The sequence below is a fragment of the Chanodichthys erythropterus genome, chromosome 9, assembly GCF_024489055.1.
Source record: "Chanodichthys erythropterus isolate Z2021 chromosome 9, ASM2448905v1, whole genome shotgun sequence".
Lineage (NCBI taxonomy): Eukaryota > Metazoa > Chordata > Actinopteri > Cypriniformes > Xenocyprididae > Chanodichthys > Chanodichthys erythropterus.
The window spans coordinates 7574731-7600584 of NC_090229.1; the positions used below are offsets into that span (position 1 = coordinate 7574731).

Genomic DNA, 25854 nt, shown 5'->3' on the forward strand with positions numbered 1-25854 from the left:
ACATTGTTGGAAACATTTGGGATAATATAAGTACACAAGTCAACAAAATATATAACATTGTCCTAGCGATTTTTGGATATTTTAATCTAGAAATCTTACATATTGTGCTTTTAATTACCTTATATATATTTTTAACACATTTAACAAATGTGATATTATTGCTTGCATAATATAATATATAATTATATATTATATGTTTATATAAATATAATTGGCTTGCATTCCAGGTTTTCGTAGAGCACTTTTTATTGTATAGAACAGCATTTATTGTAAAAAATGGCATATAATTTTAATCACTTCTTTTGACTTAAGTTCACTGACAATTTAAAAGCGAATTATTTCATTTTCTAAATGTATACATTACTGTTCAAATGGTTGGGGTTTTGTATTTGAAAGAAATTAATACTTTTATTGGAAAAAAAAGTGACAGTAAAGACATTTATAATGTTCCAAAATTTCTGTTGCAAATAAATTCTGTTCTTTTGAACTATTTATTCATCAAATAATCCTAAAAATTTCCACAAAAATATTAACCAGCACAACTGTTTTCAACATTGATAATAATAAGTAAGCAGGAAATCAGCATCTCAGAATGATTTCTGAAGGATCATGTGACACTAAAGACTGGGCTAATGATGCTAAAAATTCAGCTTTGATCACAGGAACAAATTACATTTTAAAATAGAAAGCCTTTATTTTCAATTACAATAATGTTTCAGAATATTACTTTTTACTGTATTTTTTACAGTAAAAAAACAGTAAAAAAAACGTAAAACAAAACAAAAAAAAACCTTGGTAAGCATAATGGACTTCTTTTAAAAACATTAAAACACATTTAAAAAATCTTACCGACTCCAAACAGTCGTGTCTTTATGTTTCAGGAAATTTATGATTATATTTAGATCATATTAGAGATCATTGTAAGATTGTAAACCCCTGCTTTATGCTGTATGGTTGCTGTTAAATTCTTACATTTTTTTTGTGTGTGTTCTATGGATGAAAAATTCTTACGGGTTTGATACGTAATGAGGGTGTGTAAATGATGACTATCCCTTTAAGACTGTAACACGAGTGTTTGAGGTCATTTTGTGCATGTGTCTCAATGACAAAGCAAATGTCCCAGCTAAACAAACAGTGCCCCATGCATGCAATTGGAAATGTTCCTGAACTTCATGGTCATATGGCCAGAGAAACTGTTCATAGAGAGAGGTCATGTGGTGTGTCTGAATACAAAGAAGGCCCTGGAATTGGGGCAAAAGTCTGTAAGCTCCTCTGTGACCCCAGACACACTGAACACACTCCACTTAACCTTCTTGATGGTTTTAATGTGCTCTGATTTATGCTTAAAATTTTGAAATGATCATTAATCAGAAAGACTGATTGGACACTATATTATTGAAAAGCAGCTTGATGTTATCTTGTTGTCTGTGTATCTGCGTGTATGCATGTCTGCGTGTGTGTTTGCGTGCCTGTGTGTGTGCCCTGCGCAGATCGAGATGTTGCAGCTGCAGAGGAGCTACACGGCGCTGTCCGAGCAGATTAACCTGATCCTGTTCAAGAGGCTGTGGTATGTCATGCTGGAACAGTTCCTGATGAAATATCTCTGGAGCGCATCGGGCCTGGTTATGGTAGCTGTGCCCATCATCACTGCCACTGGATACTCTAAATATGGTATGGATTAAATTATGATTATCTGTAGTTCTTCTGCTCCTCTCTTTGTCTGTGGCTCCAGACTTTCCAGCTCTGTGATTGTTTCAATCCAAAACTTCCTTGAAAATCCTTAAGCATGTGTTGATATGGTATGGGAACACTTAAGTATCTTTTTGTGTGTGTGTGTCCCTGAAGTCTGCTTATACACTACCGTTCAAAAGTTGTCTGGTATGTCCACCAAGGCTGCATTTGTTTGATTAAAAATACAGTAAAAACAGAAAAAATTGTGAAATATTATTACAATTTAAAACAACAGATTTGTATTTTAATATATATTCGAATGTAATTTATTCATGTGATGTCAAAGCTGAATTTTCAGCATCATTACTCCAGTCTTCAGTGTCACATGATCCTTCAGAAATCATTCTAATATGCTGATTTGCTGCTCAAGAAACATTTCTTATTATTATCAATGTTGAAAACAGTTTTTTCAGGATTCTTTGAAGAATAAAGTTCAAAAGAATAGCATTTATCTTGAAATCTTTTATAACATTATAAAATCAATTTGATCAATTTAATGTGTCCTTGTTGATTTATATCTTTAATTTAAGTTTTAAAATCTGACAGTTTTTAATATACGTTTTAAAATATGTTTTTTACTGCCCCCAAACTGCTGTATGTTAAGACTTATATATGTTAATGCCCTCTCAGGACCTCAAAAATGGTTCCTAAAATGTGATAGACATGTTTGCTTCTCTTTCACTTCTATTGTATTTTATATATTTCTCATGCTCATGTTCTTGTGATGTCCATTCAGATTCAGAGGATGTGAAACAGGCAGCCCTGGTGATGAAGGAGGAGGACTTGGTGAGCGAACGCACACAGGCTTTCACAACGGCCCGGAACCTTCTGAACGCTGCAGCTGACGCTGTGGAGAGGATCATGGTCTCCTACAAAGAGGTGAGATACATTTCACAACCTTTCAGTAGACACTGTCAAGTCAAGATAAACTGTGAAGAAGAAAATACAATGTTTCCAAAAGTACAAACTAAGTAGAAACTATACATGTACATATCAATATGAACAGAATTAGAAAGGAAATTACTTAAGTTGTCTCATTTTAATGTGCCCCTAAAGTGCCCAAAATTGGATTCAAATTGTGCAAATGCTGTTTTTTAACTGTTCCTAATTTTGTTTTGCAGTCTCCTACAATAGAATTACTTGCATCCAGGGTCAAAAACACTGTAATTTTCTTATAATATACATTGCAGCATCAGCTCTTTTCTCATAGTGTCTGAAACGGTTCGATCAAGGATTCAGTTTCTCTAAACTCCTCCTTTCTGAGAGCCTACTCTGCTCTGATTGGTCAGATGGCCCAGTCTGTTTTGATCGGTCTTTTGCTTATAGAGTGTGTTGGAAACCAAACGTCCATTACCGTATATGAATTTCAGCTTCCTCAGCATTTAATGCACAGTGATACAAACAGTAACAATGGTGTTGGTTTTACCAACATCCTTTAGAAGTGCATTCAAAGTGGATTTGCTTTCACAGTGTATTTATATATACATAATAATTACACAGTACACCCACATATATTAGGCAAACTCAAACTTTTATTTTGTATGCGATTAATCACGATTAATCGTTTGACAGCCCTAAAGTAGTCATCGTTCTGGGCACCCAATGAAGATCATAGGCTGGCATTATGGAAATTTGTTACAAACCTACGTAGGTTTGTGCAGGAAGTAAGGCTGGAATTAGTGACGACTCGTTTCAGCAGTTCAGAATCAATTATTTCCTTTAGGAGACAATTACTCAATTTATTGTGCACTTTGATCTTTGAATCTTTGCAGACCGTCTACACGAAGGGTAATATCTGAAAAAGCATAGTAGGGGCACTTTAAACCAATGAACTAATAAAAAAAAAAAAAAAAAAAAACATTAACCATTTTATGTAACGAACCACAGTTTACTTTTTGTATGTGATGTTTAGGGGCACGTTAATCTGAAATCTACAAATGTACAATATAAAACCAGTGTGCATTGGTTGATCTTCTGTCGTCTTTTGTCATGTAAATGTAGCAAATCTAAACATGCGTCATCCAATCACAGGTCACAGAACTGGCTGGATATACTGCTCGTGTGTATGAGATGTTCGAGGTGTTTGAGGATGTGCGTGTCGGGGTGTACCGCCGTTCAGCCACAGAAGTCAAGCCAGAAGATACAGGAGCGGCTCAGAAGGTGACGCATGGCATGAGAGTGGAGGGGCCGCTGCAAATAAGAGGTTTGATCGCATCTGTTGTGTATTGTGTAACATTATAGCCTTTTTCAGAATAGAATACTATCTAAAACCTCTGAAAGAAAATGTTATGAAGTATGTATAATTTGCACAGTAATTTCCTATATGCATGGAATATGCAGATGATCTTACTACAAAATGTATCTTATACAGCCAGTGCACACTGCTTGGAATACTATATCCCACAATGCAATGCACTCGACTTGACCTTCCATTTCTGGTGTGGAAAATGAACAAATTGAACAAATTTTTAAACAATAGTCTATATACTGAGCAGTATGTAGTTATCAGTGCATTTATATTCCATGCTGAACATAAGTAACTGTCTTGTTTGTGTGTGTTTGTTTAGGTCAGGTGATTGATGTGGAACAGGGTATCAAATGTGAAAACCTGCCAATAATAACTCCTACAGGGGATGTGGTGGTTTCCAGCCTGAACATACAGGTAAATTCCCATCTTAAACCCTCCTTTAGTCATTTTAATGTATAATCTAATTTTACCAGTGCAAAATTGGCATGCGGATGTAGTAGGCACTGCATACTTGTTACAACCAATTAAAACCGCTCTCCATTTTCCAGCTAAGGAGACTGTATATTAAATTATTTCTTACTGCGTGCTGCAATATCTTGTGCTCATGCAGAGTAAATGAGTCCGTGGCCTGATGCAACATGCTTGATTTATGCGCATGTGAAGTGTGAACATGTCAATGAGGCTGTTATCTTTTCTTATTTCTCTGGCCCAGTTCTGTGAGTACTTCACTGATAATACAGCACTGCTAATCAGTGTCTGACCTTTGACAGTTTAAAGAGGGTTTAGGTGGAGATTATTATGAGACTCCTATAGAGAATTTGTATGTATTTTGCTCATTCACTCTTACTGTCAGTTTTTGCTTGCATTAGCTTATCATTATGGAATATTTGAATTAGTTTTCCCTGCCTGTGCTCTGGTGACAGATATAGTCAATTATTCTGAACAACTCAAAACATGTTGGCAGGACTTAAAGCTGTAAACTTTAACGCTAGCAAGATAAGTTCAGCAAAATATATTGCAGTCTTGCAGATTTTCCATTGATATGTTCTCAGCACCACTGGTTATTATGTACATGTTTTAGATAACACCTGCAGAGCTGATACGTCGATAGTCGACTGACAATATGGACATATGTGGGTGTTTTTTAAATCAAGCTTTTTGGTTAATATTTAAGAGAAATGTATATGATGTGATTTAACTGTTTTTTTTTTTTGTTTTTTGTTTTTTACATTTTCTTACCATTTTTAGCTTTTTTTCAGTTTTGTAGGCCTGTGTATTTACATTTCCTGTGGGAAAAAAATACAAATATTCCATGCTCCAATAATATGAAGAACTATGCATAAAATCCATGCATTATAATTATACAACAATAATAAAAATGTTGTTTAAAGTCATTTTAGATGCAGTATAGCATGTCACATTGCACTTGGCACATGGCACTTCAGCAGCCCACATAAAAAACTTTTTGTATTTTAGTTTATCATTCCAAAATGAAGGATTATTTTTGCAAATATTAATGATCTTTTTGTTTGTGTGTGTGTGTGTTTCAGTGTTATCATTCAGAAAATAATAATTCATAAATTTGCCCACACTTAAATGCATTCTAAATTTAGAATACTTTATATATGTATATGTATTTATAATATTATTCAAATTTTTTATTAGAATTCTTGTTTTATTAGAATTATATATAATTTCAGGATTCATCAATATTAGACAAGGACGTAACCATGTCTTGAACATGTCTTGAAGCTCTAATTCTAGTTGGGAAATAATCATTTTTGAACCATTTGCAAATAATATTTGCATTAAAATATGCACACGTTAGACTGCTTTTATTTGTAATGTGTCGAAAACATAAAAGTTTCTCGACATACTCCGTTAGGGATTACATGAATCACATAAATGGATAATTTCAATTGAAAACGACCATAGTTTGTAGTTTGCATCACTGGATGTTACTGTTGGTCTTTTAACATTTTCTATTTTAAAACATGTATTAAATGTTTCACTATTTACATCTTGCCTCACTCTCTTTCAACGTGAAGCTGACGCTTCGCGCTCTGCTTCTGTGTGTGAACATTAAACCCCGCCTACTTTGATTTGATTGGTCATCTCAATTATTTTGACATTGACTAGCGCTGTAGACTGCTGAGGCAGACCAGACTAAAATGTAACTTTTAAACCTTTTTGTCACCTTAACAACATCATACAGTGCACTGCGTAATGGAGCGCAGCAGAGCAGTGCAAGAAGTTCATATATTGGGGGGGACAATTTGGCCATTTCTAATTATTGAGGGGACTTGTCCCCTTCAATGTCTATGGTAGTTAGTTACAGCCTTGATTTTAGAATGAGGGTATGAAAAAATGTATGTGTGTACATGCCTGTTGTGAATCCGGTGGAAATTTTGCATGAAACATCTGTGCCCATCAGTATGCAACTTATACTCAATTATTAGTGTATGACACTCATTGTTTAATTTACTATTTCAGTGTGAACTATTTCATTAAAACAGTTATGAATGCAGTTCATGCTTTATGCACCAGAATTCTTTAAAACCCATTTCTTGACTATGGATTGAGAATCTCTTCCCTTATGATTAATTCATGTTTTCTGCCAAATTCTGAGAAATGGGTCATGAGTATCACAGTGTGACCCCCCTCTGGTCTGCCCCGGACAATGTGCTGATTATATTCCGGTCGGGCGTTGGTGTGCTCTTAGGGTTTCCACGACAGCGCCTCGATTTGCAGGGGCGGCATGGTGCTAATACCCTCTCATGGCCATGATGTCGCAGTCATGCGGTGTGCTCATGACACAATGCATGTTACCCACAATGCTTTCCTGGCCAAAAGCAGACCGCCTACCGCATGCCAAGAGGAAGAAAGTGCATTAGACAATGATGTGATAGTTGAAACCTCTCACGGAGGCCAGATATAATCTGAAGTTGCTTTAAGGGTTGTTACATTTTTGGATGAACTCAACTGTTCCATTAAAGGGGACATATCACGAAAATCTGTCTTTTTCCATGTTTAAGTGCTATAATCGGGTCCACGGTGCATCTACCAACCCAGAAAACGTGAATAAGGACAACCGAGTAACTTTGTTTTGTACTGCCCCTTGTACCCACCCACGGCGCTGTCATTTTTTTTCCGCAAGTGACAACGGTGGACCAGTTTTAACGCCATGGCAAAAGTTTGCACAAAGCATGCTAACTGTTCTGCCATTGGCTGTACAGAACACTATTTAGAGTCTTGTTAGCTTGGATAGCCTGCAAGTTGACCCTGGCAAGCTTGATTGTAAAAAAAAAAAAAAAAGAGCATTTCTATTTGAGCGATATTTTGGTTTTGATAGCAATCATAAACGTTAGCCTGGTATGTATGGCTCTATTTGGCAAACAGGTACGCTATGTATAGTGGCCGTCCTTACAGGTTTTGCACAAAAAATTAACATGACGGCAGAATGCTAGTCGATGAGTTAGCTAGTCAAACTCCACAGAAACTACATAAATGTATCCACTAACCATTCAGAAATGTCCAGTTTCATTTTAAAAGTTGTAACTTCTTCCTGAGTCTCTCCATCAGTGTCGACTCCGGTTTGAACAATGTAAGGCTGAACACCGTTACTGACAATCCTCATTTTGGCTGCGTGAGATTCTCCAGCTTTGTTGTTGTTGAGAAACAGAAGCGCAATCTGTTAAAGCTCCGCCCTCTTTTGGAAAGCAGGCAGAGGGCGGCAGCTCATTTTCACTTAAAGGGACACACAAAAATGGCTTGTTTTTGCTCATGTTTATAATAAATTATCTGTAGGGTTTTTTGAGCTGAAACTTCACATATACATTCTGGGGACACCAGAGACTTAAATTATCTTGTAAAAGGGGCATTATAGGTCCCCTTTAAGATTAAATTGTCAGCTCTCTCCGGTTAAATCCGCACTTCACTACCAGACAGCCATCAAAATAGGCTGAAGTCACTCGACCAGCTTGTCTCTATACTTAGAAATATCATTAACACCACTTCCAGATGTTTTGAACCCAGATGATTCACATTGGTTTGGTGTTGTGTTGAAGGTCTTTTAATAGTAATTGGCGCTCTAGCAGGATGCGGCGCTGGTGTGTTTATGTGTGTCTGGTGAACGGATGGCTTTAACATAATGACAGGGTGCAGAGAGGGAGCGATCTGTTTTTCTCGGTATGTTGTGTTGTAGAGAGAGCCTTTCGAAAACCATCAAGCGCTTCCATCACAGTGGCTCCTTTTAACCCTGTGGCTTTGCTGAATTTGTAAACACATTTAGCAGTTTCCTGTGGTTTATCCCTCTGTGCATCTTTCTCTCTCTATGTGTGTGTGGGGGTGTTCTGGGATCTGCTGCATATATGTTTGTGTGTCTTTATTAACATATTGGGGGATGGTGGGTCTTTCTCTCCAGGTTGATGAAGGCATGCATCTGCTGATCACAGGCCCCAACGGTTGTGGAAAAAGCTCTCTGTTCAGAATCCTAAGTGGCCTCTGGCCCGTCTACAGCGGAGTGCTCTACAAGCCTTCACCCGAGCACATGTTTTACATACCTCAAAGGTACTACAGTTACACACTGCCTGCATGTGGTGACCTAAAAAGTATGCATTAAGTATGTACTTAACTGGTCATGGAAAGTTACAGTATATGCTTTTGACTATGTGGTAGGTAGAACTAGGGTTTATTATATAAAATGAAGCAACGTTTAACGATTTTAATGCATTATGTTGGCATTAAGTTGTTGTGCAATGCCTCCTTCTCTCTTGACTTGCGACTATTTAGTTAGTTGTTTTAATGCACAGATATAAATTTTAAGTAGCAAAATTTCAGTGAATAAATTCAGTGATTCATTTCTGTAATCACTCTTCAGTGTATGTAATATAATCCAAGCTTGACATTAACACCCACCAAATGCATGTGGATTTCAGCAGTGGTGTGTAACACAGTCACTCCTACTAGCCACTTTGGCGGGTTGAATTTTATATATAATATATACATTTTTCAATTGTATCCTTTTTAAAAAAAGGCTTCTGAAATAATAAACTAAGTGCCATGTAGTGGTCAAAAAGATAGATTTTTCGACACACATCCATACTAAAATATCTGAAACACTAAACTAATATTCTGCAGAATAGATACACGATACCAGCTATGCTTTCTCTCTCTAATCTCTCCGACAGCGAGTCGAAACACAAACCCGCCTTCCATCACTCACTTGATTTCGGCATGGGATTGTGCGTATTGCGCATAATTTTACTAATTCCCGCAGATTTTGTGCTTTACACCCATAAAACTGCCTCCCGGTACTAATTATAGCTCTTTTTCGCAGCTTATTGCACTTAAACAGTCAAATACACACAAAATAATGTCAAAATTGTCTTTGCGAATCTTGGCCAGTATTCATGTAAACACAGTCAGTTATGTTTTAAGTGAATGTTAAGTAAGGGATAATGTACATCCAGCCAGTTGTTATCTCAAAATAAACTCCGACAGGGTGATCAGGACGACGTGAATCGGAGGGGTCTTGCATCACTCAGAAGGGGTTTATTCTGAGAAAACAACCGGCTGGATGTACATTATCCCACTTATTACATGGCTACTTGACACATAAGTAAATAATTAGACAGGAAATGTTGAGTCAAATTATTTTATTAGCTCTTTAAACGCAAAGCTTCTGCGGTGTAGCACGGCTAGTTCAAACTAGACAGACATTTAAGAGATACAATACAGTCATACCACATATTACACGGCATTTCGCCACATAAATAATTATGAGGATAAGAGATATTGATATGAGATTAAACTGATTTAAAATCGTACCTGTTTGTTATCTTATAATCCATTACAGTGAACAAAACAATAGTCACAAAATGGCAGCAACTGCATTTGTATGAGTCCGCGATACCGGCATGTGATTGTAGAGGGCTGATGATTCCTCTTTGTGCAGGTTCAGGGCCCAGTACTGAGACTCAGTCTGCTGGATTTTTGTTTAAGAATTAAGATCAATTAGAAGGCAGAGGCGTGGGTGTGCGTGCATGTGTTTATTTCCATTTCCCGCGCCGTGCCAGGTTAATTAGTGCTGATGAGCTTGCTGATTAAAAAGAGGAGCACAATCCAAAAGCAGTCAGCACATATGGTGCTCCTGTGACTGTGTTACATGTCGGCTTCATTACAAACCCAACAGGAGCACAGCATCGTGTCGTGCTCATGATCACACAACGGGATGTGTCCGACATCATTTAAAACCAGCAGCTGTTTGTCATTTGGCCTGCTTGCAGTTCACTGAACATCTCAATTTATCAGAACTGTTGAAGAGAAAAAAGATTGAATAACACTTTGTTCTGCTTTTTATAGGATGTGCCTAATGTTAAATGATTTTTGAGTAGACTACATTTTGAAACACTTTGCCCAATTTGCTTTCGTTTTATGGAAATTATTAATGCAGTATGTGAAACAGAGGATTGATGAATGGATAGATCAAACTAGACATACTGTGAAAAAATCATTACATACACAGTGAGAAATATAAATGTTATTCAGAAGTAATACCTTTTCATCAAATGAATCTGGCTATTTTATCTAATAAAAACAGACTCAGACTCAAGTTTCATTTCAACTCATCCAGAACGAAAAGAACTAAAAGATTAAATGCCAGGATTTTGGATTTATTATTGTTGTCTTTTCTTTTCAGGCCTTATATGTCGGTGGGAACGCTGAGAGATCAGGTCATCTATCCTCACTCTGTTCAGGAGATGCAGGAGAAGGGCGTTTCTGACCTGCAGCTGGAGGACATCCTCAAAACTGTGAACCTCTGCTACATCCTGGAAAGAGAGGGAGGTAAGAGATGTCACAGGAACATATACTCAGAAATCCTTCTTAGTCATTTATAAACAATGCATTGTGTATACATATATACACACACACACACACACACACATACACACATACACACATGTATACATGTATGTATGTATGTATGTATGTGTGTATATATATATATATTATATATATATATATATATATATATATATATATATATATATATATATATATATATATATAAAATTATAACATGCCAATATAACATGCCACATTGTTCAGACATAATTTGAGCCCAGGATATCATACAAAAAAATTATGAACACATGCAAAAACAAGAGAGAACCACCGACATATTAATAGCTGATTATGTTGTAGTCGATTTATGCTTTACCCATGAGCTTTTTGTTTTTCTATGCATTTTTGTTTTGCATAGTGAAATAAAGTTTGGCTTTTTTGCCAAATATTGTTTGCCAAAATAATGTCAGATAAATACCTTAACCAATTCCCTTACAGACATACTTTTTGGCCACTACTATATATACAAATTTGCATTTTTTTTTTAAATATATTTTTTAATTTGTTGCAAAAGATTTCTATTTCAAATTAATTATGTTCTTTTGAATCAGCTTTTTGTTTTTCAATATAGGTAATAATAAGAAATGTTCAGTATATTAGAATGATTTCTGAAGGATCATGTGACACTGAAGACTGGAGTAGTGATGCTAAAAATTCTGCTTTGCATCACAGGAATAAATTAAATTTTAAAGGATATTCATATAGAAAACAGTCATTTTCAAATGTAATAATATTTCATATTATCACTTTTCTTGCTATATTTTTAATCAAATAAATGCAGTCTTGGTGAACATAAGAGACTTCTTTTAAATGCATTCAAAAGTATTATTCACCCCAAACTTTTGAATGGTAGTACACACAGTCTGATGATGTATGAATGTTTATTTTCATCAGTGTTATCAAGATAAAAACAAGCACAACACATTTAGTGTACTGCATGTAAAGCATTGAACTAACAGATGTTTTAGATGAAATATTAATAAAATATAATGAATAATTAATGTGTAAATGATTCAGTAATACTGTAGCAGCAAAACTGTATTGGTTGTATACATATATTATTAGTAGTATTTAGGGGTGTAACGTACACAAATGGTTCAGTGCGTACATGGGCGGAAATCGCGGGGGTGGGGGGGTGTAGCGTGGGGGTGGGTGGATGGACAGGACCTGTGAATCATCATTGGTTTCATGATTCAATTCGATTACGATTATCATGTCAATTCAATTCCACGATGCGTCACGATGTGTTGCATTCTCAATTTTCAATACTACTGCACATGGCAACATTTTCATCAATGAATACAAGCAGTCAGATATATGAACCCTTTTGTTTTATCTGCTCCAAGAAAGTAAACTTCCTGAATGTAGCAAACATCAAACAAAACTTAAGTCTATATGACAGGAGCATTTAGAACTAATAAACTAGTAAATACCAAAAGTGCATGAAACATACAATAACGCTCACACACACTCGCATGCACTCTCTTTCACACACAAGAATACACTTGCACGCACTCGCTCGCATGCTGTAAATGTTAAAATAGCGGGTGCATTTTTTATTACTTACGTTTGTGTTTCGTTCGACTCCCTCCGCCATTTTACGCTAGCGCGAGAAGCACGTATGCAATGAATGATGTCAGAGAAACGTCAGTAGGCTATAATCGATTATGCTCTATTTACTGCATAATTTCAACACCCCTATAATATAGTGCATATATTTAGCGAAAGAGTTAATTTCTCTGGCGAACTAACAAGCTGTGGACACTGAATGACTTGCCTGAGGTAAATGTAATGCTAAGTGACATTGTTTACAAGCTGTGTTGTCGATGTCTTTCAGCCGTTGAAACACTGATTGAGCGATTACACGAGACATGATACATTTCAGTAAGTTGTACTGAATCTTTCAGCATACCTTCAGATGTTTATTCATGTTTATTCTGTAACTAGTATTACAGGGGAAAAGATGATCGTGTTTACTCGCCCTCCCCAGATAGCAAACTGACTCCGCAACGGATCCGCCCCGGAGGTATCACAAGCTCCGGAACGGATCCGCAAAACGGGTCCGGAACGGAGTCCACTTGCACATCGCAGCGGATCCGGAACAGATAAGGATTGTGGATCCAGTTCAGATCCGGAGCAGACCCGCCCCGTGTCCGCCAATAAAGTAGTTCATCCGCCGCGGATCCGATCTGGACCCGTTTATGAAGCAGCTGATCCGCCGCGGATCCAATCCGGACCCGTTTATGAAGCAGCTGATCCGCCGTGGATCCGATCTGGACCCGTTTATGAAGCAGCTGATCCGCCGCAGATCCGATCTGGACCCGTTTATGTGGTTCATTTGGTCTGGATACCTTTCAGATCACTCTCGAAATAGTATTCTGGCCAAAACTGGCTACACAGAAACATTTAAAATCTAATGGACCAACATCAGATAGACTGGATTGCTCTATAAAAGCTTGAATATTTAATGTTCACCTTTATTAATATTAATAAAACATGATGAAATCATTCAAAACTTTAGCCAGTTACAATAAAACTATAAAAATAGTTTGTAAAAAAAATTTACAGTATGTAATTACTAATACTATTTTTATAGTTTTATTATTTATGTACATTAATAGGTATTGAATAGAATTACAGAAAATGAAATGCAACCATAAATTGTACCAAAAACACCTTATTTAATGAAAAATAACACTTGAGTAAATATTCGAGCAACATTTTTTTGTTATTAATGTTGTAAACGGTTGTACTGCTTAATTTTTTTGTAGAAACTGGATTTTTTTTTGAAGATTCTTTGAATAGAAACAAATAGATTCTTTGAATAGAAATAACAATTAAAACATTTATTTAAAAATAAACTTGTACCTTCTTTATTTTATTTAACTGTTGCGATTTTAAATGAACACTTCAAAACACTGAAGTTAACATTGGCTAGGTTTACATGCACCCAAATAATCCATTTGTAATCGGATTGACTGCTCAATCGGATTGAAAAACGTTCATGTAAACACCTTAATCGATCTGAATGAAATTTCGATCGGATTGGAAGGGGTGGTTTATTCCTTTTCTAATCCGATCAAACAGCAAAAAATAACCATGTAAACGCTTGAATCCAACTACTTTCTCAATCGTATTCAGAAGCCTCTGGGGCACAACAGTGCAATGCTGACACACATTTAAATTTAACGTTCATGTCTTTAGTTGTAAAGATGTATGCCAACAGGCAGTGGCGTATGTATCCCTTCGTCACAATATTGGAAATCCTCTGTTTTAAGACAAGAAGGGGAGCCAGTGGATATCACACAAGAAGCAACGTCCAAATTTTGCGCAAGAGTTATGCTGATGAAAAAGTCTCAAACTCAGTCAGTATTCACCACAAAAAGTGAATGTATAAAGTGACGGAGCTGTCTGAGGCTGCATTAACAAAGCATATTCTCAGAGACGAATTTCAACATAAAATGCTGGTAACGGTAGCCTATGTAACTGTCTAAATTTATTCCATTATTTCTCTTGTGGCCGTACATATAGGCTAGTGAAACAAATGAAAATAATAGTATTTTGTGTTAAACAGGTGGTTTGTGCTTGAAGTAAAGCTGCGCTTAATTTTCATTGACATTCTTAATAACTTTAAATATAGGCCTATAATTCATTGTATAAGACCTAAAAAAAGTTTAAATCATTTTCAATGATAGCTAATAGCCTAATCTTATAAGTTATATTATCCTCAGAGCACGTCAGTTATGCAGTGATGTGCTATGAAATTATTGTGGCAAATTTATTATAATATTAATTTAATAATAAATGAAAGAAGCCTAACCTAATAGTAACAGAAGTATGTAACAGGCTTACATTCATTGGAAATACCAAATCCTCTTAATATTGCCAAGAATGTATATAAAACAAATATAAACGGACATTTGAATCAGATTACAATGTTTATAGTACATGACATGTAAACAGATCTGCAATCAGATTCAATTCATTCGGATTGACGAAAATTGGTGCATGTAAACGTAGCCAATGAAACTCTGAAACTCTACTGTTGGGTGCTCACAGTGGGACGGTTCCTTGAGCTTCCCCTATCAGCTGCCAGGCTGAACCATCGTATTGTGTGTTTTGTAATGTCTTCATCAGTGGCGGTACGTGATACATGGTTCTTTCTCACAGCACCTGTAATACACAAGCAGATTTTCATTTAAAAAATTAATTCACTTTGAAGCTACCAGTTTTTTTTTTTTTTAATAAGGATAATAACCACATAACCACTGCTTTAAAAACAAAAGTGTACTATCTGACATTTATAGGTACACTATGTGACTTTTGGTGCTCTAGCGGTTAATAAACAGAACTGCATGCGTCTTGCGGAAGAACATTATAGCCGGAGCTACTTCTCTCTGTTTATGTCTATGACGTCACGCAGATACTGCGCTACTCCACAGCGCTGCCGACCAGAACCAGTCTAAAATAGTCCCAATATGAACTTGTTTGTTACATACATTTTGAACAACAACAAAAAAAGTTATGTGTTGGCAAAAAAAAAAAAAAAAAGTGCTTAAATTTTTTAGCCAGGCAATACTTATTACATTTACTTACACAGGAGGAACTTCTTGGACTCCATCTGGTTGAATGCGGGAAAGGATGTTCCATGTGACACATTTTGTGTCATGGCCCCCAACAGTTGCATGGGATAAAATACAAAATGTAACAAAAATCTTGTCAATTTCTTATAGTTGAAGGGTTAGTTCACCCAAAAATGAAAATAATGTCATTTATTACTCACCTTCATGTCGTTCTACACCCGTAATGCCTTCGTTCATCTTCAGAACACAAATTAAGATATTTTGATTGAATCTGATGGCTCAGTGAGGCCTGCATTCAAAGCAATGACTCTTCCTCTCTATGATATGAAATAGTGATCTGTAACAACATCACATGAGGTGGAGAATTGTCAAATGTAAACAAAAATAGACTCAAACTTGTACACTAGAACTAAAGTTTACTGATACAAGTGGGTTTTTAAACTTTTACCCAATTTTTTGAAATGGCACAATTATTACATGTTAAAAGCTGTAGTTGTGCACCATTATCAGTATTTGACAAAATAACTGGCTAAAAGTTTAAAACAGTTTTTAATCTTACTTTCCTCAGACGTTTGGTAAAGATGAAATAGAAAGAAGAATACTCCAAAAACACACTGGTGGCACTTGAATGAGCTGTAAGCTGCAACAGAACACACACACACACACACACACACACACACACACACACACACACACACACTTATTAATTATGAATTAATATATGAAATAATGATCTGAAACAACATTACATGAGGTGGAGAATTGTCAAATGTAAACAAAAATACACAAAAAATTCTAGTTTACTAGAACTAAAGTTTACTGATACAAGTGGGTTTTTTAAACTTTAACCCATCAATTAGCTATAGGTATAAATCTTTTAAAACGGCACATTTATTACATGTTAAAAGCTGTAGTTGTGGACCATTATCAATATCTGACAAAAGAACTGGCTAAATCAAGTTTAAAACAGTTTTTAATCTTACTTTCCTCAGATGAAAGATGAAATAGAAAGAAGAATACTCCAAAAACACACTGGCGGCACTTGATGCTGCTACAGAACACACACACACACACACACACACACACACGGTAATTTATTAATCATGAATTAATATGATATGAAATAATGATCTGAAACAACTTTACATATATTCTCTACCTCATGTAAACAAAAAATAGACTCAAACAACTAGAAGTTCAGTGAAAAGAACAGGTAACGTTAGGCCTAACATTAGCTTATCTCGCTTGCTAAGTTATTTTACTGGAAAGGAGTGAAAATTTGCGTTTAGGATTGGACCGAAACCCGAACAGCTTATTAAAATCAGCCCACCTCCCAGAAAGATAAAGAAATTCTGTCCAAATAGCGTTTTACTCAATTTTATTTGCCAAATTATTTTTTTACTCAAATCTAAGTAACGTTAACGTTAATGACACTGTAAAGATCTAACTTGACCACAGTCATTTTTAAAAACATCAAACAAAGCAATGAACGGTAATGTTACTGGATACAGCTGAACAAATAAAGCATATTTTAACTATTCTTACCGTGTTTAGTGTTCACCGACCTGCCGGCTCCAGCTTTTCCACGGTGAGGAGAAGGATTCAGTGACGACGTCAGTTGAAAAAAGGCGCGTCCGATCAGTGAATCCGCCCAGCGTCTGTAACAAGTCCGCGAGTTGACAGTGCGCTGTGCGGAGGCGGGGCATATTCTGTGCGCGTTGACGAATTGAATCTGAGCGTACAGCGGAGCTGGCGACTTGAAGGCGGATCCGCCCTGGAGTCTGTTGCTATCAGGGTCGCTAATGAGGCGCTTATACAGTGATCTGTCACGGCATATTAAAGAGCGTCAAAACGGCATTTTCTGTTTAATTTTCATGATAAAATTGAGAGAATTTGAAAGATGAAACTTTGTTTCTTATCGAAAGTAACAAAACGAGGAGCTAATTGCGATTATTGGTGGTTAGACACGTGTCGAAAGTTTGTGGGATGAATATGTGAATAACAATAACATTACACCCCTAATTACTATTTAATCAAATATCAAGAAATTTGTAAAGTGAGGTCAACCTCAACAATGGGCCAGGGCTGGGCCGGCGAGCAGAGGACGGGGGGTTGTTCGGTACGCCATGAGAGAACCTTATGAGTGTATCGCTGTTTTCTGGTTCGGTTTGAATATTGTTACACCCCTAGTAGTATTTAAACATTATTAAATATTGTCAGGTTGGGATGCACTGAACGACTGGAAGGATGTGTTGTCTGGAGGAGAGAAGCAGCGGATGGGCATGGCCAGGATGTTTTACCATATGTACGTCACAGAGAGTATTTACATTTTGACACTGTTTACATCCAGATTTAATAATATAGAGATTGATCCTTTCTGTACGTCTATGCAGAAATCTGTTTGACTGACTTGTAAAATGTAGTTTGTTAACATTTTATCAAATATAACACACATTTATGTTATGTTATGACATATATTATGATAGTACCATCGTTTTTTCACACTACACTTATTCCTGGACCTAATCCCAGTTAAGAATCATGGATATTATTCGGGTATTTTCCGAGTAATGATCTTTCGGTTGCTTGAAATAATTGTTAGAATGACTTCCTGTCTCTGAAAGAAAAATTACCCCTTTGATGATGATAAATTGTGATACTGCTCATGGTTTCATTAAAGCCACTGAATTGATAAATATTCAATTACTGACTGTTATTAGCATTTAACTGGATTCAGTTCGTGTTTTTGGAATCCATACAGCTCACTTTGCATTTGAAGCAGGCAGCTGCTTTAGGGGAGATTATTGTAGAACCACTCAGATATTTATTAATGAAAAAAAAAAAAAAAAAAACCCCAAGTCAGAATATAAAAAATTAAACAATTCAACTGCCAACTACTGCTTTTAAGTCTGTTGAAAAAGTCCCCAACAACTTGTGTGTTTAAAGCTGATAAATCTGTGGTTTATCTCTAACAGGCCTCAATACGCCCTCCTAGACGAGTGCACGAGTGCTGTGAGTATTGATGTGGAGGGCAAAATCTTTGAAGCTGCAAAGGATGCTGGGATTGCGCTTCTCTCTATTACACACCGTCCTTCTCTCTGGTGGGTTTTCAATTGTATGAAAATGAAGAGCAGTTCCTTTATTGCTTGTGGGGAAAAAAGTATATTTATGTTAATTCAGGAACTAAGCATTGAATCATAAACACATAAGATTAAAGGGGTCATATGATGGAAAACAGGATTTTTCTTGCTCTTTTGAAGTTGAAATTTGATGTACTGTGTAGACATACTCTGTATTCACAACACAAAACTTTCTCCCCAGACTATCCAACAAAGCTGCAATAACGGGTTGTTAAAGGTGCTGAATGCCCAGCATAAAATCAGAAATAGGTGTCCCGGGAGAAAACATCTGTTTCTGTGATTGCACTTGGAAAAAATAAAAGAATCAGGGAAATGGCCCACACTCTTTTATTCAGTCAGAAAACTAGCCACCTAATAAAGGTCTCTGCATATGAATCCTGCCTTATTTTAGGTTTTTGAGAAAGGGTGTGTGGAAGTTAGCAAAATGATGTGAGATCATCATATCCATGAGCACATTAACATAAGAACGCTTAGATTAATACTTTTAATTAGTAAGTATGCTCTCAATTAATTAAAAGTGAGAGTAAAGAAAGACATTTATAATGTAACAAAAGAATTCTATTTCAAATGCTGTTCTTGTGAACTTTTTATTCGTCAAAGAATCCTGAAAAAAATGTATCACGGTTTCCACAAAAAAATTAAGCAGAACATAATATATTAAGATATGTTATTAAGATATTAAGAAATGTTTCTTGAGCAGCAAATAAGCATATTACTGTAGAATGATTTCTGGACCATGTTACACTAGCTATGTTTCCATCCAAAGCTGCGAATTTAACTTGTGCACAAATTTGGAATATCACATAAAACATTTGCAAATAAAACACTGTTTCCATCCAGTGAGATGAAGAAAACAAAATTGTCACTTCCTGATAAACTGGCACTATGGAAGTTGCTGCAGTAGAAGCCACTGTATATAATAATTTTCATATTTAATAAATTACTTGCGCCTCAGAGCGCGCTGGCAAAACGCAATAAACGCTGTAATGTTATCTTGCATTCAGATGCCTGGTGCTTGTGAACACAATCGTGAGACGCTTCCGGGAGGGAATTATACCAAACCACTTTAAGAACAGAGATGAAGCCAATCAGTATACACAGTGGGTACGGAAAGTATTCAGACCCCCTTAAATTTTTCACTCTTTGTTATATTGCAGCCATTTGCTAAAATAATTTAAGTTAATTTTTTTCCCTCATTAATGTACACACAGTACCCCGTATTGACAGAAAAACACAGAATTGTTGACATTTTTACAGAATTATTAAAAAAGAAAAACTGAAATATCACATGGTATTCAGAGCCTTTGCTCAGTATTTAGTAGAAGCACCCTTTTGATCTAATACAGCCATGAGTCTTTTTGGGAATGATGCAACAAGTTTTTCACACCTGGATTTGGGGATCCTCTGCCATTCCTCCTTGCAGATCCTCTCCAGTTCTGTCAGGTTGGATGGTAAACGTTGGTGGACAGCCATTTTTAGGTCTCTCCAGAGATGCTCAATTGGGTTTAAGTCAGGGCTCTGGCTGGGCCATTCAAGAACAGTCACAGAGTTGTTGTGAAGCCACTCCTTCGTTATTTTAGCTGTGTGCTTAGGGTCATTGTCTTTTTGGAAGGTAAACCTTCGGCCCAGTCTGAGGTCCTGAGCACTCTGGAGAAGGTTTTTATCCAGGATATCCCTGTACTTGGCTGCATTCATCTTTCCCTCGATTGCAACCAGTCGTCCTGAAAAACACCCCCACAACATGATGCTGCCACCACCATGCTTCACTGTAGGGACTGTATTGGACAGGTGATGAGCAGTGCCTGGTTTTCTCCACACATACCGCTTAGAATTAAGGCCAAAAAGTTCTATCTTGGTCTCATCAGACCAGAGAATCTTATTTCTCACCATCTTGGAGTCCTTCAGGTGTTTTTTTAGCAAACTCCATGCGGGCTTTCATGTGTCTTGCACTGAGGAGAGGCTTCCGTCGGGCCACTCTGCCATAAAGCCCGTACTGGTGGAGGGCTGCAGTGATGGTTGGCTTTCTACAACTTTCTCCCATCTCCCGACTGCATCTCTGGAGCTCAGCCACAGTGATCTTTGGGTTCTTCTTTACCTCTCTCACCAAGGCTCTTCTCCCCCGATAGCTCAGTTTGGCCGGACAGCAAGCTCTAGGAAGGGTTCTGGTCGTCCCAAACGTCTTCCATTTAAGGATTATGGAGGCCACTGTGCTCTTAGGAACCTTAAGTGAAGCAGAATTTTTTTGTAACCATGGCCAGATCTGTGCCTTGCCACAATTCTGTCTCTGAGCTCTTCAGGCAGTTCCTTTGACCTCATGATTCTCATTTGCTCTGACATGCACTGTGAGCTGTAAGGTCTTATATAGGGTCTTATACTTAGGACCATGTGATATTTCATTTTTCTTTTTTAATAAATCTGCAAAAATGTCAACAATTCTGTGTTTTTCTGTCAATATGGGGTGCTGTGTGTACATTAATGAGGAAAAAAAAATTAACTTAAATGTTTTTAGCAAATGGCTGCAATATAACAAAGAGTGGAAAATTTAAGGGGGTCTGAATACTTTCAGTACCCACTGTGTGTGTGTATATATATATATATGAATGATCAGAGGACCTCAGAAACCTGGATGAGCCTTATAAGAGAACTTTATAGAAAATAAATAAATAATAATAAACTTTGGAAGTGTATAATACTGCAGTTTCATGCTTATATTACTGTAAAACTTTCCAGGAATTTAAGAAAAAAGCCCCATGTGAGGACACCGCACAGCTTTAAACTTTGTTTCATCCAGAGTTTTTCTACCAGCATCTTTGCATTACTTTAAATCCAAATAACACGCATTGACCTAAACTTCCTCTGCATACAGGAAGTACCACTCCCACCTGCTGCAGTTTGACGGCGAAGGCGGCTGGCGCTTTGAGAAGTTGGACGCCTCCACACGTATTTCCCTGCAGGACGAGAAGCTTCGACTCGAAACCCAGCTCTCGGGAATTCCCAAGATGCAGCAGCGGCTGGTAGAGCTGTGCCGCATTCTGGGGGAGGACAGCAGCCTGCCGAACCCAGGGGAAGTGGAGGAGGATGACGGGATGGAGGGAGAGAGGGAGCAACTGAAGGAGGCGGAGGAGGAGGAGAGAGATGTGGTATCTGCTAGAAAAGGGAAAGACCTTATGGAGTGATTTGAAAATGGATGACGGATGTTTTCGAGGCCAGGTGTGAGCGTGTTTGTGTGTGTGTGTGTTTTGTGTATCTACCCACACATGCTTTAGAGGCATGTATTGAGTTAACAATGTCTCTCTAATAGGGTTGGGAATCAAGAACTTAATCAGAACCAGTTCCTTTTTTTTTTTTTTTTTTTTTTTTTTTTAGAAATACCACAACAGAAATCATTTTAAGGAGGTTTGATTTCATTATTGGTTCTAGAACGTTTACATTCCACACCGATTCAGAAGAAACACTGTAATAAAATATGCAAAACACTCATCAGAGCCACTTTAAACCACCCTTGCCGTTTTCATGATTATCTGCGTGCATCTCATTTTCTGTTAGCTGTGCATGAGAATTTAAGTGTAATTAATTTAATAGGTCTGTGAAAACATCTTTTTGTGGTAAAGGCTGCTTCTGCTTTTGCAGTGGAAAGATGGCTTTAAACTTCCTTTTTCACAGACTTTTTGATTACATTTAGGGTTGTGAGCCATTCAGAACGTCTGGAAGTTGAATTAAAATGAATTGAAATTTAGAATTTAGAATGGTCAGTTTTACTTAAAAGTTGTAAAGAAAGTTTTGAAAAAAACTTTAAAAGCCATGCAGACAGAAAATGATTAAAATCCCCCTGCAGTCAATGGTTTTATCCTTTAAAACTCATCTTTGATAATCAAAATGACATGTTTAAACATTTTCTTCCTGTGAAAAATATTAAAATAGCTTTAATGTAACTCTATACCTTTGCTTCATTTAGTATACATGGACTCATGAATATGCAAATTAGTCCCTGCTTCCACTCAATCACACCTGCTCGGACGACCTGATCCACTCGGTCAACTGTAGTAAAAGCTACACAATGGAAAGTGGAAATGCAGGTTAAATTCAGCCATCTATGTTTGAAGCAGAAACTGATTCAGAAGAAGAAGTGAAAGAATAGTAATGTGTTTTATGTATTGCTCTTTACAACAACGGACACATAACGGTAATTGATATGATTGGCCTTTATGATTGGCCTTAATCTTTTACAATCATCCATTCTTTCTGCCTCAAAATTACTAAAAGAATCATTAACGGAACAGTTTAGGAATCCGAATCAGATTCCCATCTCTAGTATGTAGACAGAAAACGCACAGTGAACACTTCAAAGATTTTGTTAGCTGTACAAAGACAGTGCAGTTAGAAAGTGTTTGTTCGTGTGTGTGTGTGGCTCTCAAGTCTGGGTGTGTTTTGGGGGAGGCGGTGGGAGACAGCTGCCAACTCCACCAGGTGCGGTCGATGATGAAAGCACCTATGAAAGCTGTTCCTCATGCTCGTTATCGCTGTTCTCTGAAGAATTCTCTGGAAATCTACGGGACCCAGGCGGCGTGTGCGTTTGCATGTGTCTTTAGGGAAAGGGTGACAGTCGAGTTTGGGTTCTGCTGTTTTGTATCGGTTCAGCGGTGGTATTGTCAAACTTCTAAGGAGTCGCCAAGAATGCTGTAGCTCAAAACCGTTCCATGTTTTAATGCAAAATCAAAAAGGGCGAATTTGTCCTCAGTGTAGATGTTGAACGTCTTTGCTTTAATGCAATTCTAATTCATATTTAGACCGTGACCACATCTTACATGCACATCAATATAAAGATTGATTATATGTACAGAATGCGTCATGAAACCTTGCAAACACGTTTGCCATGACTTAAGCTGCGTACATGTACAGTAGTGGCCAAAAGTGATGTCTGGCCTAGTAAAATGGACATCTTCACCTTTTATTTTAATATTATTAAAAATGTGTTAAAGATTTTTCAAGCATATTGCGTAGTTTGGCTTGAAGTCAGTTGTTTATTTGTAATAATACAATAAAACATGGCAAATTGTGCCAACATCATTTTTGTCCAGGATATCATACAAAGAGATTATGAGCAAATGCAATAAACAAGAGAGAACCAATGAAATATTAATAACTGATGATGTTGTAGTCAGCGTATGCTTTTTCCTGTGAGCTTTTTTTGCCTTTTTTGCCAAATACCTTAACCAAGTTTAATGTTTTGTTTTTCCTTCACATTTAAAATATAAATATATATCTATAAATTAGTGCTGTAAAATGATTAATCACGATTTTATGACCCTACAAGCTCAATTAAACAATCAAAATGAAAGGAATATATATATATATATATATAATTGGTTAAACGATTAATCACAATACAGTGTATGTGTGTGTACTGTGTATAATTATGTATTTTTAAATACACATACATGCATGTATATATTTAAGAAACAATTGTTATATTTATATATAATATAAAGTATATAAATATATACAGTATATGCATGCATATTTAAATATATACATGTATATGTGTGTATTTAAATATACATAATGATACACAGTGCACACACATATATTATGTAAAAACAAACTTTCATTTTGGATGTGATTAATTGCAGTTAATCGTTTGACAGCCTTGAGCCTTGATATATATATAAATATATTCCTCCCATTTTGATTGTTTAATTGAGCTTGTAGAGTCATAAAAAAATAAAAATCCCCTCTGGACATCACTTTTGGCCACTTCTGTATATAGGAATATCTGAATAGTATGTAAACATCTTTCCCGTGATAATGTGCATGTAAATGTGGTCAATAAGAAATGTATCATTTTAAATTGTAGCTTTTTTTTTCTTTAAACAATCAGCACCTTACAAGGAAAGTTTTCCATTCTAATTATTAAATTTCTCGTTTATCTTCATAAGACAGACATCAGTTGAACCTCACTCTCTAATTATGTCAATTAGAGGAGATAATTTTTTTTCTATTAATTAAACTTTTATGCTCTAATTTTGTACAAAAAGCTAGAGGGTAGGTCTGATAAATCTTTTTAGAAATGAAAAACAAGGGCTTGATTGTGTTCGTCTGAGCGCAGGGCCTGAAGGAGCGCCCGTGGACACATGATTAAATCAGCTCTGGTTTAGCCCAAGGTGATGCCGTCTGAAATGTGTATTTGTGTTAGTTGTAGGGTGATGACCGCTAGAGTTAACCGAACCTCTTCCAGCCGAGACATTTCTTTAAAGTGTCCTTAGAATTTCAATCCTTTATGTAACATTTCAAAGTGCTTTTGTCTCTTGTCGTGTGCTGACTTCAGAAGGTCAGTCACTTGAAAGACGTTTGACACTTGTAACATTTAATTACTGCTTTAAAAGAATTAAATTTCCATTCGAAAGAAAAATCTGTCCACAATATTTGTATGACATTGAATTTCATAATGTCCGTATTTCTTCCTAAAATATTTTATAATGTGAGATTTTGCACACGTAATGCACAGATGATTTTGTATCTTGATCTTTTCATTGCAATGATTATTTGTAAGACATTTCAAGCTAACATCTTACCTTTCCTAATGCAAATAATTTTGTATTGTGTTTTCTTTAGGGATGACTATGAAACAAGCGATTGCAATGTAATTGATTCAATTTGGACCCTTTGCACATTTGCCTGAATTGAAAAATGTAATTCTGCAATCTAATAAAACATTTCCTATTGAAAAACGCTCTCTGTTCATGTGCCTTCTTTTATAGCTCATGCATTCAGAATGGAACTAGATAGCTTTTGTGCTTTCCCTGAGCATTAATTGTCAATTGCACTCTTTTGCCTAATACATTTCAGAGTGAATCTCAAATCCTCATTGCATAATAGTTATATTTGGGCTTAAGAAGCTTCATTTTCTAATATACCGATAGACTGACAGAGAGATGTGCAGTAAAGGTTGGATAGATAGATAGATAGATAGATAGATAGATAGATAGATAGATAGATAGATAGATAGATAGATAGATAGATAGACTGACAGTCAGATGGATAGATAGACAGAACGACAGATGGATAGATAGACAGAACGACAGATGGATAGATAGATAGATAGACAGACAGACAGATGGACAGATAGACATGTATAGATAGATAGATACAGATGTATAGATAGACAGAACGACAGTCAGATAGATAGATAGATAGATGGACAGACAGACAGATAGACATGTATAGATAGATAGAAAGAGAGATAGAT

The 25854-nt window shown here is 36.4% G+C and overlaps 1 protein-coding gene across 3 annotated transcripts in view; it reads left to right on the forward strand.

Moving 5' to 3' along the window:
- Positions 1 to 25333, forward strand: part of abcd1 (ATP-binding cassette, sub-family D (ALD), member 1) — a 27931-nt gene extending 2598 nt beyond the window's left edge. The window contains exons 2-10 of one of the 3 annotated variants that reach the window (XM_067394409.1): positions 1491 to 1671; positions 2468 to 2610; positions 3763 to 3934; positions 4299 to 4393; positions 8403 to 8548; positions 10680 to 10825; positions 17689 to 17773; positions 18444 to 18569; positions 21475 to 25333. In XM_067394409.1, coding sequence (XP_067250510.1) covers positions 1491 to 1671; positions 2468 to 2610; positions 3763 to 3934; positions 4299 to 4393; positions 8403 to 8548; positions 10680 to 10825; positions 17689 to 17773; positions 18444 to 18569; positions 21475 to 21784 — 1404 coding nt within the window. In that variant the 3' untranslated portion in view covers positions 21785 to 25333. Of the gene's footprint in view, positions 1 to 1490; positions 1672 to 2467; positions 2611 to 3762; positions 3935 to 4298; positions 4394 to 8402; positions 8549 to 10679; positions 10826 to 12722; positions 12770 to 12875; positions 13608 to 17688; positions 17774 to 18443; positions 18570 to 21474 lie in introns of those variants that run through there. The other 2 variants (XR_010895942.1, XM_067394410.1) reach the window with 2 other exon arrangements.
- The last annotated feature ends 521 nt before the right edge of the window (positions 25334 to 25854 follow it).